The sequence below is a fragment of the Nicotiana tomentosiformis genome, chromosome 9, assembly GCF_000390325.3.
Source record: "Nicotiana tomentosiformis chromosome 9, ASM39032v3, whole genome shotgun sequence".
NCBI lineage: Eukaryota > Viridiplantae > Streptophyta > Magnoliopsida > Solanales > Solanaceae > Nicotiana > Nicotiana tomentosiformis.
In genome coordinates, this window is record NC_090820.1 from 10,638,963 (window position 1) to 10,658,892 (window position 19,930).

The 19,930-nt window shown below is 34.2% G+C and overlaps 1 protein-coding gene across 1 annotated transcript; it reads left to right on the forward strand.

Annotated features, from left to right (window-relative positions):
- The first annotated feature begins 454 nt into the window (after nucleotides 1-454).
- LOC104109312 (probable indole-3-pyruvate monooxygenase YUCCA10) lies at nucleotides 455-19,800 on the forward strand. Its single transcript, XM_009618571.4, has 4 exons — nucleotides 455-1,081; nucleotides 17,614-17,847; nucleotides 18,610-18,732; nucleotides 19,495-19,800. The coding sequence occupies exons 1-4, from the start codon at nucleotides 455-457 to the stop codon at nucleotides 19,669-19,671; spliced, it is 1,161 nt and encodes a 386-aa protein (XP_009616866.3). The 3' UTR covers nucleotides 19,672-19,800.
- Nucleotides 19,801-19,930: the final 130 nt, after the last annotated feature.

Consider the following 19,930-nt stretch of genomic DNA (forward strand, 5'->3'; position numbering starts at 1 on the left):
TTGGGTTCAGCCGAACCCGTATCTGAGCTTCTAGCTCCGCCCCTGAATGGTATTCAAGATTAATATGTATATATTTGACTTATAACATGGTATAATTCTTCGGCGAAAGGTTCAACTGACCACCTTTGAGCTTACGTGGCTCCTGCTTATAACCAGAGAAATATATGTATCTAATTGTCGTCACATAAAATGAAACAGATGGAGTAATTAAATTAAAGATCAGGAACAAAGAGGAAGAAACCAAGCTAATTGTCTCCATGTAAAACAAACTAGATGACAAAATTCCAAGTCTTACTTCTAATCTAGTACTATATATCATTTTCTTGCATGTAACGGTTGTTTTTGTGGCATAAAACCAGCAAAAAGAATTCTCAAAAATTCTACTTTGTGCGGTCCATACATACACCATTGTCTTAGTTTCTCAAAAAAATTCTCTCTTTGTCTGAAAATTTTAATGGCTACTTTTGCAAAGGAAGAAGTGGAAGTGGTTATAGTAGGAGCTGGTCCTGCTGGTTTAGCTGTTTCAGCTTGTTTGAACAAATTGGCCATTAAAAATGTTGTGTTAGAAAAAGAAGATTGTTGTGGCTATTTATGGAAAAAAAGGACTTATGATAGACTTCACTTACATTTATCTAAAGATTTTTGTTCATTGCCTTTGAAGCCACATGCAAATTCAGCACCAAAATACTTGTCAAAAAATGAGTTTATTCAATACTTAGATGAATACGTTGAGAATTTTAATATCAACCCAAAATTCCAATGTTGTGTGGAGATGGCATTTTATGAAAAAGAAGAGAAAAAATGGAATATCAAAGTAAGAAATGTGGCTACTGGAGAAATGGAATTTTATGGTTGTGATTTCTTGGTTTTGGCTAGTGGTGAAAACAATGAAGGTTATATCCCAAAAGTGCTAGGGCTTGAAAAATTCAAAGGAGAAATTATTCATTCAAGTGAATATAAATCAGGTCAAAAATATGAAGGAAAAGAAGTTTTGGTTGTTGGTTCTGGAAATTCTGGAATGGAGATTGCTTTTGATCTTTCTAATTATAGGAGTTGCGCTTCAATTGTTGTTAGAAACCCGGTACACCTCTTTACCCTTGAATTGACTCTTTCTTTTTTGCATGCATGTAGGTTTGTGTTTGTCAATTTTTTTTATTTTTACGATAACGGTACTGTTCGGGTCAATTTGCCCGCACCTAAATTATTCTACCTGGTTTACTTCTCACCAGCACATGTATCGTAACTTTGCCCACCATGCGACATATAGGAAGAATATAACTTAACGTTGCTTCTGCGGAGATTTGAACATTAGCAGAGGTGAATCCAGGATTTAAATTCTATAGATTCAACGCCTAAGGTTTTAGCATTGAACCCATTATATTTTTAAAGTTATGGGTTCATATCTACTATTTTTGCAATTTTAATGAAATTTTATATATAATTTTTTACTCAATGTCGAAAGTTATGGATTCAATTGATCCCGTTGAGAACACGCTACATCCGCCCCTGAACCCCAGTCCTCTACAACAATAATAACAAAAAACTCAGTGTAATCCCACAAGTGGATCTGAGAAAGGTAGTGTGTACGCAAACATTACCTCTATCTTTGTGGAGATAGAGGGGTTATTTCCGATAGACACTCGGCTCTCTAATTTGAACATTAGTTGTCTATGATTTTTATCCAACTCCATTAACTACCCAGTCACACTCTTAACTATGGATTTGTTGATTTAATTGATGTTTCACTTCTAATTTTTTGGTTGGAAATTTTTTGATTTCTTTTTCCTTCCTAAGGAATAGAGGAAGGAAAACCAGACTGTATAGGAATAATTTCTAGGGGGAAATAATAACAAAATTGCTTAATAAAGTGGTTTTAGTAAGATTTTTTAACAGCTTTTCTAGCATAGCAAATAAGTAAATAAATAAAAGAATGTCTAATATGGTGAATATCTTTTCCTTATCGTCTCATCATCTTTCCTATTTACAAGCCACAACTTATTTCGATAATTTTAATTTCTCATAAAATCTCTTGATTTTTACCGGGTGTTTCTTTAATCCTGTTTTCTCAAAACATAGATTTGATAGAGCTATAGCAAAATTGATAGAGCTATAGGAAATGATGACGGGATGCAAACATATGGGCACATGGAAGTAGAATGCAGACTCCCATTCATATCGGATCATGCTCCAATGGTAATAATAATGAGGAGTGCAGAACCAAGTGGTAAGATTCCATTTAGATTCTTCAATGTATGGGTTGACCATCCAAACTTCATGGCATTGGTAGAAGAAGTATGGAAAGAAACATCATAATTCAAATCCTATGAAGAATGTTTGGCACAAGCTGAAGGCTCTAAGGCCAGTACTGAAGCAATTAAATAACACAGAGTTTAGAGGTATCAAAGAAAGATTGGAACAAACAAGGAACAAGTTGCAGGGGATACAAGATCAAATGTTTACCTGCTACTCAGATAAACTAGTTGCTGAGGAGAAACAACTTTTAGAGACTCTGGAAAAATGGTCATTAATAGAAGAAAGCATCATTCAACAGAAAGCTCGAGCAAAATAGATAAGACTAGGAGATGCAAACTCCAAGTATTTTTCAGCAATTATGAAGGAAAGAAGACAAAGAAAAGTCATCATAGAACTTGTCAATGCTTTTGGAGATAGACTAACAGACCATCACCAGATCCAAGAAAAGATCATTACCTTTTATAAATCCCTGATTGGATCTGCTACAACCCAATTACCTGTAGTAAACAAACAGGTAATGAAAAATAGACCAGTACTCAATCATATGCAACAGAGCAGTCTCTGTGCTGAAGTTACAGACCAAGAAATATATGAAGGACTGTGTGCTATTGGAGATGATAAAGCATAAGGGGTAGATGGATATAATTCCTTATTCTTCAAAATAGCTTGGCCCCTTCTAAACTCAGAAATTTGTCAAGCAGTTAAGGAATTCTTTCAAACAGGGAAGTTATACAGAGCAATCAACTGCACAGCCATCACAACACTTCCTAAAGTTCCTAACCCTTCAAACATCAAAGAATACAGACCAATAGCTTGTTGTACAGTAATATATAAACTCATTGCCAAGGTATTGGCCAACAGAATTCAGAAAGTCATTGCTTCAATAATCTAAGATACACAAGCAGGATTCATCCCAGGTAGAAAGGTGGCTGATAATGCCACGATCCAAAATTCCTCCACAGGTGTCGTGATGGAACTTAGTCTCTAAGACTAGGTAAGCCGATTTTATAACAATTCAAGCCTTTTTTTTAATATATAAACCAACAACGGAAATAATTACAAATATAACAACCTCCCAAGACTGGTAATACTGAGTCACGAACTCTAACTGAATACATGAAATGATATCAAGGATCGAATACTCAATACTGTTTGATTAATAATTAATAGTACAATAAAATAAAAAAACTTCAAGGGACTGTGACGACCAAAGAACTCTATCTTGAATCATTGCGATCACACTTTAACTATGTCCGAGTCTGATAGCTCCAATACCTGGCTCTGCACAAAAATATGCAGAAGTGTAGTCGGTACCCAGAAGTATCAAGACTAACCTCACTGGAGTAGTGATGAGGTACATTCGAGACACTCACTAGTCTAATAACCCGTGCAATATAGTATACAAAAATAATATGACACAAATAATAATGATGGCAACAATAATCAACCAGTGACATACACAACAGGGCGACAAGAACACCATAAATATTGCGCAATAAATAATGAATACAAGTACAACCAATTAATCAAGTCCTTCCGATATAAATCTTTCGCCTATATGTTTTTCAAATAGAAATCTTCAGATTATATAATACTTTCAAATAAATCTCTTCCAAATAAATCTCTTTCAAATATAATTCCTTCAAATAAACATCTTTCAAATAAAATTCTTTCAAATAAATCTCTTTCGAATAAAAGCCACCCTGTGACATAGCATTTCAAAATCATAAAATACGGGTCTCAGCCCACTTTCATATTTCCATGGCACCTCATGAAAATTTCTCTATCAAAACCGCACGGACAACTCACGTGCCAAATATCATCATCATTTAACCACGACACCTCGTGCCCACATTTCATATCACAACTGCACGGACAATTCACGTGCCAATATCATTATTATTTTCCCTTGCACCTCGTGCCCAAATTTTATATCTGTTGCGCCGTGCAACCCGGTCCCATATAACATTAATCATACGTGTTGCGGCATGCAACCCGATCCCATATAACATAATTCGCCTAATAATAGCTACGGGCGCTCAATTTCAACATAGATCAGACTATTATTAAGTTTACCGAAATAATAAGACAAGTCTCATAAGATATAAAACTAAACACAAGAAAAATCACAACATCACATGAAAACTACCAACGCAATAACCCCACATCATCACATAAAAATTACCAACATAATAACTCCACATCATCACATATCATCCCTGACAATAGCCACCATTATCTCTCCTATAGCCACCCTTATCACTCCTATAATAGCTTCCCTTCTCCCTCCGCCCTGACAATATCAATAGCCAACTTTATCGCTCCTATAGCCACCCTTATCTCTCCTATAGCAACCCTTATCGCTCCTCTCAAATAATATCCCAACACACATAACAATAGTGAAATGCCACCCTTATACCCACATAATATCAACAGTGAAATACCACCCTTATATCCTCAAAATATTAACTCAAATAATACAATAATTTATACGGAATATTATCACGGCAATATAATAAAATCAATTCATATCACAATTTGCCAAATTGCCACAACTAATTCCAAAAATATAACAAAATCAATTAATCTCACAACAAATAGCCCAAGGTTCCACACAATGTGTATAACACCTCAAAATAACAATAGAGATGGAAAATACTCAGTATAGGGCAACACCTTCATTAATCCAAATTCTTGATAATTATATAACGCCTCGGTTTAAACTTATTTCGTTAATTATTTGTAGATGAAAAATGCATAATATAATTATTTTCAGGAAATATCAAATCACCAAACTCATGGAATTTACATAAATATTCAAGTAACAATCACATCAAATTGTCATATAAAACCAAATTCAACAAACAAGGATTGAGGCATGACAAATAGATGATTTAATAAATGCCAACAATTATCCAATTTACTACACAATAATTTTTAAGACTTTAACCCAATAAAATTTGTACATATAAGTCCGAGTACGTACTCGTCACCTCGCGTACACGGCTTTTTACACTTCACAAATGGCACATAAGACTCGATGCCTTAGGGGTAATTCCCCCACTCAAGATTAGGCAAGATACTTACTTTTTTTTTAAGTTAGGCTGATATTCCAAAATTATCTTCTTTCTTGAATTGACCTCCGGACAGCTCAAATCTATCCAAATTAATTCAATTCAGTCAATACTAATTATAGAAATTAATTTAATATGAAAATACTAATTTTCCAACAAAATCCGAAATTTAACTCAAAAATTACTCATGGGGCCCACGTCTCGAAATCTGATAAAACTCACAAAATCTGACAACCTATTCAATTACGAGTCCACTCATACCAATTTTATCAAAATCCGATAACAACTCGACCTCCAAATCTAAAATTTTCGTTTTTGAAAGATTTTGCAAAAATCTTAATTTCTTCCATTTAAATCCGAATTAAATGATGAATATAACCATGGATTTATGAAATATAATCACTTTTGTATATATGACACTTACCCAAGTTGAAGTCTTGAAGAAATCCTCAAAATCGTCGAAGAACCGTGCTCCAAAAATCCAAAACGAAATGAAGGAAATGACAATTTATTGTCCTTAAGTTTCTGCCCAAAAAACACTATTCTGGTTGGTAAAAGTCAAATCCCGTCGCTAAAAGTGTCAACTCTGATCACTAAAGGTGTGCACCAGAACTGTTTACACCAGCAGTTTTATTTTCACTAAAAAGGCTCTAACTCCATCATACGAACTCGGAATTCGATGATTCTTATTCCTATGAGTCACAAATAATAAAACAACCTATTCGTTCAATCGAAACTCAATTTAGAGATCATTTTCTCAATGTGATACCAATTTCGCTCATTAAACAATTAACTCATGTTTCGCGCTAAACACCCAACCGCGATTTGATGGAATTAGACCAAACTTTTCAGATCACTCCTATAATTCATTTCAAAATTTCGGAAGTCTCAAAATCAAATTTTGATCTCTAAAACTAAAAATGGACCTTTGGATCATTACATGCTTATGCTGAAAAAACATCAAACTCTTCCAAAACTCTTCCCCGACAGTCTGTAGTGTATCAACTATAACTTCTTGTACTCAACTCCAACTGCCAAACGGTTTAAATTTCTGCAAACTAGATACAAATGGCTACAACTTTTATGTTTTTCTCATTGCCCAACTCCTTATAGATTGCAAGATATAAACTCCTAAAGTCAGCCATGTGCAGCATAAATGTTTGGCGATGCACACTGCTATAGCCAAAATCTACAGTACCAACTTCAGTCAATCGATCATAACTTTTTGTATAAATGTTCGAATAATTAATTATTTATTATTCTGAAAACTAGAATCAAAGGGCTACAACTTTCATGTTTTGATAATTTCCAGATTCCTTATAGATTTCGAGATATAAGCTTCCAAATTCAGCTTTGGGAATTAGAAATTTCGCACATTGTTGTAAAATAAATCAGCAGTTAAAATTGATCTGAAACCACTCCGAAACTCACCCGAGGCTCTCGGGACCTCAACCCAATACACCAACAAGTCCTAAAATATCATACGAACTTAGTTAAAACCTCAAATCATATAAAACAATGCTAAAACCATGAATCATACCCCAATTCAAGCTTAAGGAACTTAAGAATTTTCAACTTCTACATTCGATACCGAAACCTATCAATGCAAATCCGATTGACCTCAAATTTTGCACACAAGTCATAAATGACATAACATATCTATAAAAAATTTCAGAATTAGATTCCGACTCCGATATCAAAAAGTCAACTCACCGGTCAAACTTTCCAAAAATTCGACTTTCGCCATTTCAAGCAATATTTCAATACGGACTTCCAAAATATTTTTCGGATAAGCTCCTAAGTCCAAAATCACCATACGGAGCTATTAGAATCATCAAAATTTTATTTCGGGGTCTTTAACACATAATTCACCATCCGATTAATTATTTCAACTTAAGCTTCCAAAACAAGAATTGTTCTTTCAATTAAATTCGGAATCATCCGAAAATCAAACTTGACCACCCACGCAAGTCATAATACACATTTCAAATATGCTTGAGACCTTAAGCCATCGAACGGAACGTAAATTCTTAAAACGACAAGTCGGATCGCTACATCCTCCCCTCTTAAAACATACGTTCGTCCTCGAACGTGCCAAGAATTATTCTGAGGACATTAAATTTCTGAATGTATTATTACACACATACTCGCGGCAATTTAGCTTGGGTCCAACAACACCATCACAATTGAGATTATTTCTTTTATCCTCATTTATAAACTTTAAAGCCAACTTCTTACACTCCAATTAATTTCAAAAGGCCCTATTATCATATCAACACACAGTATTAGTTTCAACCAACTATAGCAACTCGTGCCTACGCACACATCAATGTATGCCCATAACCACACCTCTGGTCATAGTAGTTGTTTATAATTAATTCCAACATCCTTAATTAATCTCATATCAACTAAAATATCATTCCAAAATTTTGCAACACTGACAGCAACACGCGAGGCATGAAGACCTCATAATTATTTATCCGAATCAACGAGTCGCATTTAACATCACCCGGGCACTTACCTTATAGGCTAAAATGCAATATTTACAGCACAAATATGGCTAAATATGCACGTAAACATATAAAAAAATTATCAAATAAGCCTAATAGGCATGACTCCCCATTAATACTATAGTTCAAATTTAATTTCACAAAGGGAGAATTTAAACTCATAAATTTTTCACCATAAGGACTTCGTCCTTATATAACTTCCACCGCGGATTGTAGCCCAGTTTAAATATTTTACATCATATAAAAATGTGAGGATCTCATCTTCAACTCTGAATCACAAGTATTTTGCACATTGTGCCAGCTGTAATTTTTTCATTTCCTTTCTTTCTTCTTTTTAATCAATTCTGTAAATAATTTTCACAACACATAATGAACCCCAATACCAATAGGGCATGTAATTCATAAAATTGAACTCAATTATTCTGAAATCACATCAAAATCCAATATAGTGAGTAATAGAAAGTCACTTTTGGACTCATAGCTCTCAGTAGTGTACAAAATAAAATGATAGACATGGGCTAACACCATCAAATCTCCCAATAGGGATAAACACATAAATAGGTTTTGGAATTATGAAACTCACCCATAAGTGGAGCATAATAGGAGGACTCACCTCGATACTCATAACCGAATCAAACTAAGGAAAATATTTCTTTATAACAAATCAGGATCATACATGTAACGACACCATGTAGTGTAGAAGCCTGAGCCATACCATATCAATTATATCAACGGGTCGAGCCTCTCCCTCTAGGGCGCCCTCTACCCGTCTGTCCTCTACCCCTAACCGGTTGTGCACGTGGAGTATTAACTAGAATAAAGCCTGTAGCCTGAGTATTCTGATGAAATCCGCCTCACCCAAGTCTGGGACAATCTCTCATGATGTACCACACTGATAACAACCCATCTACGGGTTCGGCTGTTCATATTAAGTCTGTGTCGGATAACTGGAATAACCATTATAGGAACCCCGTGCCGGTGGTGCATTAAAAGAACTTACTGGAACACCCAGAGTAATCTGAAATTGTTTTCATGACCCCGCTGATACTGAAATGTAGAATTATTAAGGACGCGGGAATACTGCAAGTCCCAACATTATCCCATACAAATCTCAACTCTTAATCATATACAAGTTTAGGAGAACCTTTCAATACCACCTAAATACATCTCAGGCCAAAATTGATATAACACATGACCTCGCAATCTAATCGTTAATAGTTGACTCCTCTCACTTGGCGCGAAGCCATAGGACACATTCTGATGATCCACAATACGAACCTCCATCGCTCGTACGACATTGGTCATAAGGCACCTCAAGCTATTTATTTAGCGCATGTCATCCTCGTGACAGTTAAACTCACTTCCTCTAGTGGCTTGATTGCTAGTTTGTACCCTTCGCTAAATAGAAATCCCATACGAATCACATAGTCTCTAATACCACCAACTATCTTCAGATCTACATCCACCTCGTGACCCTACCACGATTGTGATGATTAGGCAACTAATTAAACCTTCTTAAGATCGTACTTATCAACTAGATGTCACTTGTTGTACCCCCATGTGCACAACTGAATGATCTCTCAATACTTCTGCATCCTCGATCTGGACGACACGCGGTTACAATGGTTGAGCAACCCTAGCTCCCTTATAACCCCTCTGTAGTATCACGAACCGTTAGCGCATAGTTGATATCAAGTACGCAATTTCATATACGAGTGGATGCAAAAGAACATAAGATATATGCCTCAAGCTAAATAAATGTCACACGATAAGGAATGAAAGAAGTGAAAATTTTCCTACTAGCTCTGTAGCCTCTCGAAGATAAATACAGGCATCTCTGTACCGATCCGCAAGACTCTACTAAACTCGTTCGTGACTCGTAAAACCTATGAACCTAGAGCTCTAATACCAACTTGTCACGACCCAAAATCCCTCCACATGCGTCGTGATGACACTTAGTCTCTAAGACTAGGTAAGCCGATTTTATAACAATTTAAGCCATATTTTTATATATAAACAAACAACGGAAATAATTACAAATATAACAACCTCCCAAGACTGGTAATACTGAGTCACGAACTCTAACTAAATACATGAAATGATCTCAAGGATTGAATACTTAATACTGTTTGATTAATAATTAACAGTACAATAAAATAAAAAGACTTTAAGGGACTACGACGACCAAACAGCTCTACCTTGAATCCTTGCGATCACACTTTAACTTTGTCCAAGTCTGATAGCTCCAATACCTGGCTCTGCACAAAAATGTGCAGAAGTGTAGTATGAGTACACCACGGTCGGTACCCAGTAAGTATCAAGACTAACCTCAGTAGAGTAGTGACGAGGTACAGTCGAGACACTCACTAGTCTAATAACCTGTGCAATATAGTATACAAAAATAATAGGAAACAAATAACAATGATGGCAACAATAATCAACCAATGATATACACAGCAGGGCGACAAGAACACCATAAATATTGCGCAATAAATAATGAATATAAGTACAACCAATTAATCAAGTCCTTCCAATATAAATCTTTCGTCTATATGTTTTTCAAATAGAAATCTTCAGGATATAATACTTTCAAATAAATCTCTTTCAAATCTCTTTCAATTAGAATTCCTTCAAATAAATATCTTTCAATTAAAATTCTTTCAAATAAATCTTTTTCGAATAAAAGTCACCCTATGACACAGCATTTCAAAAACATAAAATACAGGTCTCAGCCCACTTTCATATTTTCAGACACTTCATGCCAATTTCTCTATCAAAATCGCACGGACAACTCGCGTGCCAAATATCATCATCATTTAACCACGGCACCTCGTGCCCACATTTCATATTACAACTGCACGGACAATTCACGTGTCAATATCATCATTATTTTTCCCTGCACCTCGCGCCCACATTTCATATCTGTTGTGGCGTGCAACCCGGTCTCATATAACATTAATCATACATATTGCAGCGTGCAACCCGATCCCATATAACATAATCCGCGTAGCAATAGCCACATGCTCTCAATTTCAACATAGATCAGACTACTAACAAGTTTACCGAAACAACAAGACAAGTTGCACAAGATATAAAAATAAACACAAGGAAAATCACAACATCATATAAAAACTACCAACGCAATAACCCCACATCATCACATAAAAATTACCAACACAATAACTCCACATCATCACATATCATCCCCGATAATAGCCACGTTTATCTCTCTTATAGCCACCTTTATCACTCCTATAATAGTCTCCCTTATCCCTCCGCCCTGACAATATCAATAGCCACCATTATCGCTCCTATAGCCACCCTTATCTCTCCTATAGCAACCCTTATCGCTCCCCCCAAATAATATCCCAACACACATAATAATAGTGAAATGCCACCCTTATACCCACATAATATCAAAAGTGAAATACCACCCTTATATTCTCAAAATAATAACTCAAATAACACAATAATTTATACGGAATATTATCACGGCGATATAACAAAATCAATTCATATCACAATTTTCTCAATGGCCACAACTAATTCCAAAGATATAACAAAATCAATTAATTTCACAACAAATAGCCCCAAGGCTCCACACAATGTGTATAACACCTCAAAATAACAACAGAGATGGAAAATACTCAGTATAGGGCAACACCTTCATTAATCCAATTTTTTGATAATTATATAATGCCTCGGTTTAAACTTATTTCATTAATTATTTGCAGATGGAAAATTCGTAATATAATTATTTTCAGGAAATATCAAATCACCAAACTCATAGAATTTACATAAATATTCAAGTAACAATCATATCAAATTGTCATATAAAAATAAATTCAACAAACAAGGATTGAGGCATGGCAAATAGATGATTTAATAAATGCCAACAATTATCTAATTTACTACATAATAATACCTAAGACTTTAACCCAATAAAATTTTCATATATAAGCCCGAGTAGGTACTCGTCACCTCGCGTACACGGCTTTTTACACTTCACAAATGGCACATAAGACTCGATGCCTAAGGGGTAATTCCCCCACTCAAGATTAGGCAAGATACTTACTTTTTTTTAAGTTAGGCTGATATTTCAAAATTATCTTCTTGCTTGAATTGACCTCCGGACAGCTCAAATCTATCCAAATTAATTCAATTCAGTCAATACTAATTATAAAAAGTAATTTCATATGAAAATACTAATTTTTCAACAAAATCCGAAATTTAACTCAAAAATCACTTGTGGGACCGATGTCTCGGAATCCGATGAAACTTACAAAATCCGATAACCCATTCAATTACGAGTCCACCCATACCAATTTTATCAAATTCCGATAACAACTCGGCCTCAAAATCTAAAATTTCCGTTTTTGAAAGATTTTGCAAAAATCTTAATTTCTTCCATTTAAATCCGAATTAAATGATGAATGTAATCATGGATTTATGAAATATAATCACTTTTGGATATAGGATACTTATCCAAGTTGAAGACTTGAAGAAATCCTCAAAATCGCCCACGAACCGGGCTACAAAAATCCAAAACGAAATGAAGGAAATGACAATTTTTTGTCCTTAAGTTTCTGCCCAAAAAATACTATTCTGGTTGCTAAAAGTCCAATCTCGTCGCTAAAAGTGTCAAATCTGGTCGCTAAAGGTGCGCACCAAAACTGGTTACACCAGCAGTTTTATTTTCACTAAAAAGGCTTTCACTCCATCATACGAACTCGGAATTCGATGATTCTTATTCCTATGAGTCACAAATAATAATATGAACCTACTCATTGAATCAAAAACTCAATTTAGAGCTCGTTTGCTCAATCGATACCAGTTTCGCCCGTTAAACAATTAACTCATATTTCGCGCTAAAAATCCAACCGCGACTTGATGGAATTAGACCAAACTTTCCAGATCACTCCTATAATTCATTTCAAAATCTCAGAAATATCGAAATCAAATTTCGATCTCAAGAACTAAAAATGGACATTTGGATCATTACATGCTTATGCTGAAAAAATATCAAACTCTTCCAAAACTCTTCCCCGACAGTCTGTAGTATATCAACCATAACTTCTTGTACTCAACTCCAACTGCCAAACGGTTAAATTTTTAAAAAATAGATACAAATGGATACAAATTTCATGTTTTGCTCATCTGCCAACCCCTTATATATTGCAAGATATAAGCTCCCAAAGTCAGCCTTGTGCAGCAGAAATGTCTATCGATGCACATTGTTATAGCCAAAATCTACAGTACCAACTTCAGTCAATCAATCATAACTTTTTGTACAAATATCTGAATGATGAATGGTTTATCATTATGGAAACTAGAATCAAAGATATACAACTTTCATGTTTTGATAATGTCCAGATTCCTTATAAATTTTGAGATATAAACTTTCAAAATCAGCTTTGCATATCAGAAATTTCGCACATTGCTGTAAAACAAATCTGCAGTTAAAATTGATTCAAAACCACTCAGAAACTCACCTGAGGCCCTCGGGACCTCAACCCAATACACTAATAAATCCTAAAATATTATATGAACTTAGTTGAAACCTCAATCACATAAAACAATGCTAAAACCACGAATCATACCTCAATTCAAGCTTGAGAAACTTAAGAATTTTTAAATTCTACATTCGATGTTGAAACCTAATAATTCAATTCCGATTGACCTCAAATTTTGTACACAAGTCATAAATGACATAACAGATCTATAAAAAATTTCAGAACTGGATTCCGACTCTGATATCAAAAAGTCAACTCCCCGATCATACTTCCCAAAAATTTAACTTTCGTCATTTCAAGTAAAATTTCACTACGGACTTCCAAAAAAAAATTCGGACACGCTTCTAAGTCCAAAATCACCATACGAAGCTATTGGAATCATCAAAACTTCAATTCATGGTTGTTTACAAATAATTCACCATTCAGTCAATTATTTTAACTTAAGCTTCCAAAACAAGAATTGTTCTTTCAGTTAAATCCTAAATCATCCGAAAATCAAACTTGACCACCCTCGCAAATTATAATATACATTTCAAAGATGCTCGAGACCTTAAGCCACCGAACGAAACGTAAATTCTTAAAATGGCAAGTCGGATCGTTACAGATAATGTCTTGCTTGCTCATGAATTGGTCAAGGCTTATTCAAGGAAGAACATTTCACCAAGATGTCTCATCAAGGTAGATATCCAAAAGGCTTATGACACAGTAGATTGGAGGTATCTACAGCAAATGCTAGAAGGATTGGGCTTCCCAAAAAATTCACTGAGTGGATTATGGAATGTGTGACAACTGTTAACTATACTATACTCATCAATGGAGAAACAACTAACCATTTGATGCAGCTAGAGGGCTGAGGCAATGGGACCCAATGTCCCCTTTTTTGTTTTCTATAGCAATGGAGTACTTGAGCAGAAATTTGAAGACTTTGAAGCAGGAAAAGACATTCCACTATCATCTCATGTGTTCAAGGCTGGATTTAAATCACTTGAGTTTTGCGGATGATCTCTTACTATTTGTAAGAGGAGATGCTACATCTGTAGCATTGCTACATGACAGATTCAACATTTTCTCAGCAGCATCATGTCTTAAAGCTAACCTAGCCAAAAGATCTATTTACTATGGAGGAGTCAGCCTAGAAGTGAAGCATGAGTTACAGCAAAAGCTAGGTTATAGTCAAGGATCCCTCCTTTTCAGATATCTGGGCATACAACTTGACACAAAGAAACTCTCAGTAATGCAATAGCATCCACTCATTGACAAAATAGTGGCTAGAATATCCTCTTGGACAGCAAAGAAGCTCTCATATGCAGGCAGAATCCAATTGGTGCAGCATGTAATCTTTGGTATTCAAGCTTATTGGGCACAAATCTTCGTCATACCAGCTAAAGTTGTTAAAGCAATAGAGGCCTACTGCAGAAGCTATGTGTGGTCGGGGGAGAATATAATCACTAAAAACGCTTTAGTGGCATGGGACAAAATGTGTATACCTAGAGCAATAGGGGGACGTAACTTGATCAACTTGGCATTATGGAATAAGGCAGCAATCACAAAAACATGATGGGAATTGGCAAACAAGAAAGATAAGTTGTGGATCAAACGGATTCATAGCTACTACATCAAGGATCAAATCTTTGTCATCATGGAAGCACCAAAACAGGCATCTTGGATGGTAAGGAAAATATTTGGATCAAGAGGTAATCTGGATGGCATCAGCAATAGCCAAGCTAATCAAAGGACGGTAATCAAGCAGGTTTACCTGCAACTGTTAGGAGAGCTGCCTAAAGTCCCATAGAAAGGTTTAATGTATCAGAATCAAGCACGACCAAAAGCAACCTTCACAATGTGGCTACAAATACAGGGAAGACTGCTCACTGCTGACAGATTGAAGAACTGGGGATTACAAGTGGATGATACATGTTGCTTTTGCAATCAAGCACCAGAAACAAGGGATCACATCTTTGCAGAACGTGCATATAGTAGAAATATATGGTACAGAATCATGAAATGGTTACAGGTGCATCAACCATTTACAACATCATGGTCTGAATGGCAGAACTGGATTGTAAAGAAAACAAAGGGGCGATCTCAACTGGCTAGGATACTCAAACTAGTATTTGCAGAATATACACATACGGTGTGGAATGAGAGAAATACAAGGATATTTGAGAAGAAAGCAATAACACATGATGTTCTTGCAAGGAGAGTGGTATGCATGTGCAACATTAGAGCTGAGGGTTATACTCGTGTCTTTTTAACAAAATATAAATACTGAGTAGTTAGCTTGAGAGAGAAATGTACAAAAGAGATTATGAGGTAGGGAAGATATAGAGAGAGTTGTTTTCCAGTAAGGAAATAGGTCGAGGTGACCTACTGCTTTATAAATATTTACTTTGGTGGTTAATATAAAGATTTAATTACCAAAAAATAATTAGTTGACGGAGTCAGGATTTCAACCTTATGAGTTCTGAATTTTAGAATGACTTCAAGAGTTAGTGACTGGGTTCTAAATTTAATATTTCTACCTATTTAATGAATTCTAAACATCAAATATACTATTTGAGCAAAAGTTACTGGGTATGATATAAATTTACTTGGCAATTCTTCTGGTGATTTCACAGCTTCAAAGAAGCTCCAAGAAGCATCAAACATGCGCGAGGAGACCCGTGAAGCAATTCTTAAATCGCAATCAGTACCTCTCGATGCGACCTCACACAAAGCAATAAAAAAAGGATATTGAAGAGAACGAAACTCATATATATTATTATAATATTTTCTTTTCCTAGAAAATATTCGAAATAACTTGCTATAGATGCCAACTATATTATCAAAAAATAAGAAAAAGGGTATATGGAATGATGTGGCACTTTTCTCTTACTTGCTGCAATTGCTTAAGCGCAAGAAGTCGGTGCACAAAGGGAAGGGCATGATAGAAATTTACTCGACAATTCATCTGGTGACTTCACAGTTCGAAAGAAGCTCCAAGAAGTATCAAACATGTCCGATGAGATCCTTGAAGTAATTCTTAAATAGCAAGCAACACCTCTCGATGCGACCTCACACAAAGCAATAAAATAGAATGTCGAAGAGAATGAAATGCATATATGTTATTATAGTATTTTCTTATTTTCCTAGAAAATACTCGAAACAAGCTGCTACAGAAGTCAACTCTATTATCGAAGAAATAAGAAAAGGGCTACCAAATATTCCATAATGGTTAAAAAGAGTGCCCCTCACCCTTCTTCATTAGATTAGTGACATAAGCCATTGACCTTCTCACCTATTATTGCATTTTCTATATATATCTATTCTCTCACAATTAAATTTATATAGATATTTTTATAGTATTTCACATACACCACACAAATGGATAATTTTTCCAATCAAATTTTGATATTGTTCTTTTGGTCATTTCCCACATTACAATTTCTTGAAATGTCTTTTATCATTCATGCATTAATAAACTTGCCCTAAATGCTTTTTCTTTATTTTTTGTAGACGAAAGTGCATTAGAGTGCAATAGAATCACTATGTATATTATCTTCGTTTTGTCATTCTAAACATTATCCAAATTTCAAGAAATTTCAATCATTTGTTCTCAAGTTTCTCTAGAATTTTTCTTGGTTTTTACTAGATATCGGTTTAGTTTATTTTTGCGAGTAGAATAAAAATATGATAAAAACGTATTTTATTTTTTAGTTATATGTATCTTAAAATTAACAAAAATAAATGCTTAAATATAATTAAAACCGACTAGAGTTCAAAAATTCAACTTGAATCTTAACTTTGTATCTTGTATACAACTATAAATTACATTGAAATGAAAGCAAAATGATGTACATTTTTATCTCGAGGTCGAAAATTAATAATTCAAATTTAGATCTGAAAATTTTCAAATGTTGCAAGGTTGTGTGGGGAGCAGTTTCATATTATAACCTCTTAATGAAAGTATTTTGTATTTAAATTATATACACCGAACCGTAGAATAAATTTTACACTAATAATGTACATAATTTAACATCTATAATATATAGCATGTTCATCATCATTTTTATCTGGTTACTTATTAATGTTTATCGTAGAGATTTATCCATAATTACCTTATAATTGATCTAATTGTATAAAAAATATTCGTACCGTCAATGCATAAAACTTAAATTTATTTTTATATCCACTATACCTGATATTCTCGACAAGTTAAATATGGTTGTTAATTAGTTAATTACCTTTTACTAAAGGATTTATTTTCTCCTAATGTGTTTGCAGATTCATGTTCTAACAAGGGAAATGGTGCATACTGGAATGTTATTGCTAAAATATCTACCAATATCTTTGGTAGATACTCTGATTGCAAAGTGTGCTAAGATAAGATTTGGAAATTTGGCAGAATTGGGAATACCTCAACCAGAAGAAGGCCCATTTTATATCAAAATATCAAAAGGTAGATCTCCAGTAATTGATGTTGGTGCAATTGACAAGATTAAACTTGGAGAGATTAAGGTAAGAATACTAATTTTTCATTCAATTTTGTACAAATATTATGTGAAAAACATGTGGCTTGCAAATGATTTGACCACGCGCAGAGTATTGGTCTAGTGATAAGCGCGCAACTCGTGATGTGTTGATTAGGCAAACATCATGAGTTCAAACTCTGCTTTAGGTAAAAGTCGGGTATTAAAGTGAAGAAGGATAGAGAGACATGTCCATTATCCAACGAGTTTTGAATTGTGCATCACTAGCCCCAGCAACGGAGCTAGAAGCCCGTGTACCATTTCGACTGAACCCAGTAACTTTTGCTCAAACAGTATAATTGTGTTAAAAAAATCATTAACTATATAAAATATATAAATTAGAACTCAGTTATTAGTACTTAAAAGTCGTCGTTCTAAAATTCAGAACCCATAAAGTTAAAATCCAGGCTCCGCCTCTGACTAGCCCTTGAAAATTTCTTGGTTATTAAAAAAACAGATGGCTTGATTTACCTTTTGAAAACATGAAGCTTACCATTAGCTAACTATAGTTTAGGATTTAACTAATAATACTACAGTGTAAGTAATTTTTACGCTATAAGTAAAATTTAACATATTGCAGCTAGCGGGTATATGTAATTATTTTTTAGGTGACTTAATAGTATAAAATTCTTTTACTGTCAATATATAGAAGTTAAATTCGTTTAGTTTATTGATTTAATTTGATAATTTTTTATGCAAACACTTGATTGGCAAGCTAGTTTTTGTGAAATCATTTTTGGTGAATGTTTAGGTACTTCCTGGAATATCAAAAATAAAGGAACATACAGTAGAATTTGACAATGGGGAAGAACATCAATTTGATGCAATAATTTTTGCTACTGGATATAAGAATGCAGCTACCAAATGGCTAAAGGTACGTGTTATAAATTGTCGAGACAATTATTAAAATTTACCCATAGAAAAAACAGTTGTTAAAAAAGTTTTGTTCTTTGTCTTAATTGTTCTATGGTTTTTCTATATGTTTGAGTCTTGAATATTGATAGTATAAAAAGTCTTTATACAGTTGGTAGATATAAGTTAACTCCATTTTAAGGATAGTCTCTATTAGGCAAGTGGAACATATTGTAACAAATAACTTATCTTATTTTCTAGAGTTACTAATTTCACTTTTCTCGATGATACATTTATCTTAGGTTATCTCGTAGTATAAATTTTGTATACTTTCAGTATGGAGAGGTTAAATTTATCATAAATGCTTGTTCCACTTTTTAAAAAATTTAAATTCACATAATATATTGATCTCTTCTACTTAAATGGAAAGAAATTCGACTGATCTCACATTAGTAGATGTATTGTGTAAGAGTAAGTTCTCCAAATACAGTTTAATTTATTCAACATCTTTGCTTTAGAGCAAACATGAATATATGTGTTCGCGCGCACATAAAAGTCGCATTTTTCTCATTCACTTAATACTTTTATAGATTTAACTTATATTTACATAAATGAAACTTTACACTATCAGTGTTGTAGAAAGTTATTTTCCTCATTTTTCAGGTTACTAGTTTCACTTATTAGAAGTAATTATGACTTTAACTTACATTGTCATTGTATAGAAGTTAAGCCCTATTTTTATTTAATATTTTTCTTCTAAAATTTGTGAAATATTCTTGTGCAGGATCATAGCTCCATTTTCCTTGATGATGGAACATTGATAAATGAATTTCCAAACCATTGGAAAGGAGAGAATGGGCTTTACTGTGCAGGTTTTTCAAAAAGAGGGCTATTTGGCATATCAATGGATGCCAAATCTATAGTAGATAATATAAACATTGTTATAGGAAAGAAAATCTAGAGACCCTTTTTGTTGTTATGTCAAACTATGTTGGAGATCATTTACTTAATTCAGCTAGTACTTAAAACTTGGTTTATTTTAGTCTGTTTTTGTTGGATTCTAGCTTCTATTATAAAATAAATGTGATGGAATTTACTTATTGGTGATTTCTGTTGGTCAATTTCCATATTTTTTATAATGGTAACGTCTAAGCCAGCTTGCATGCACCTTTACTTGCTATCTCCTATGTATCGGGTAACTCTTGCCATCAAGCTGGCAT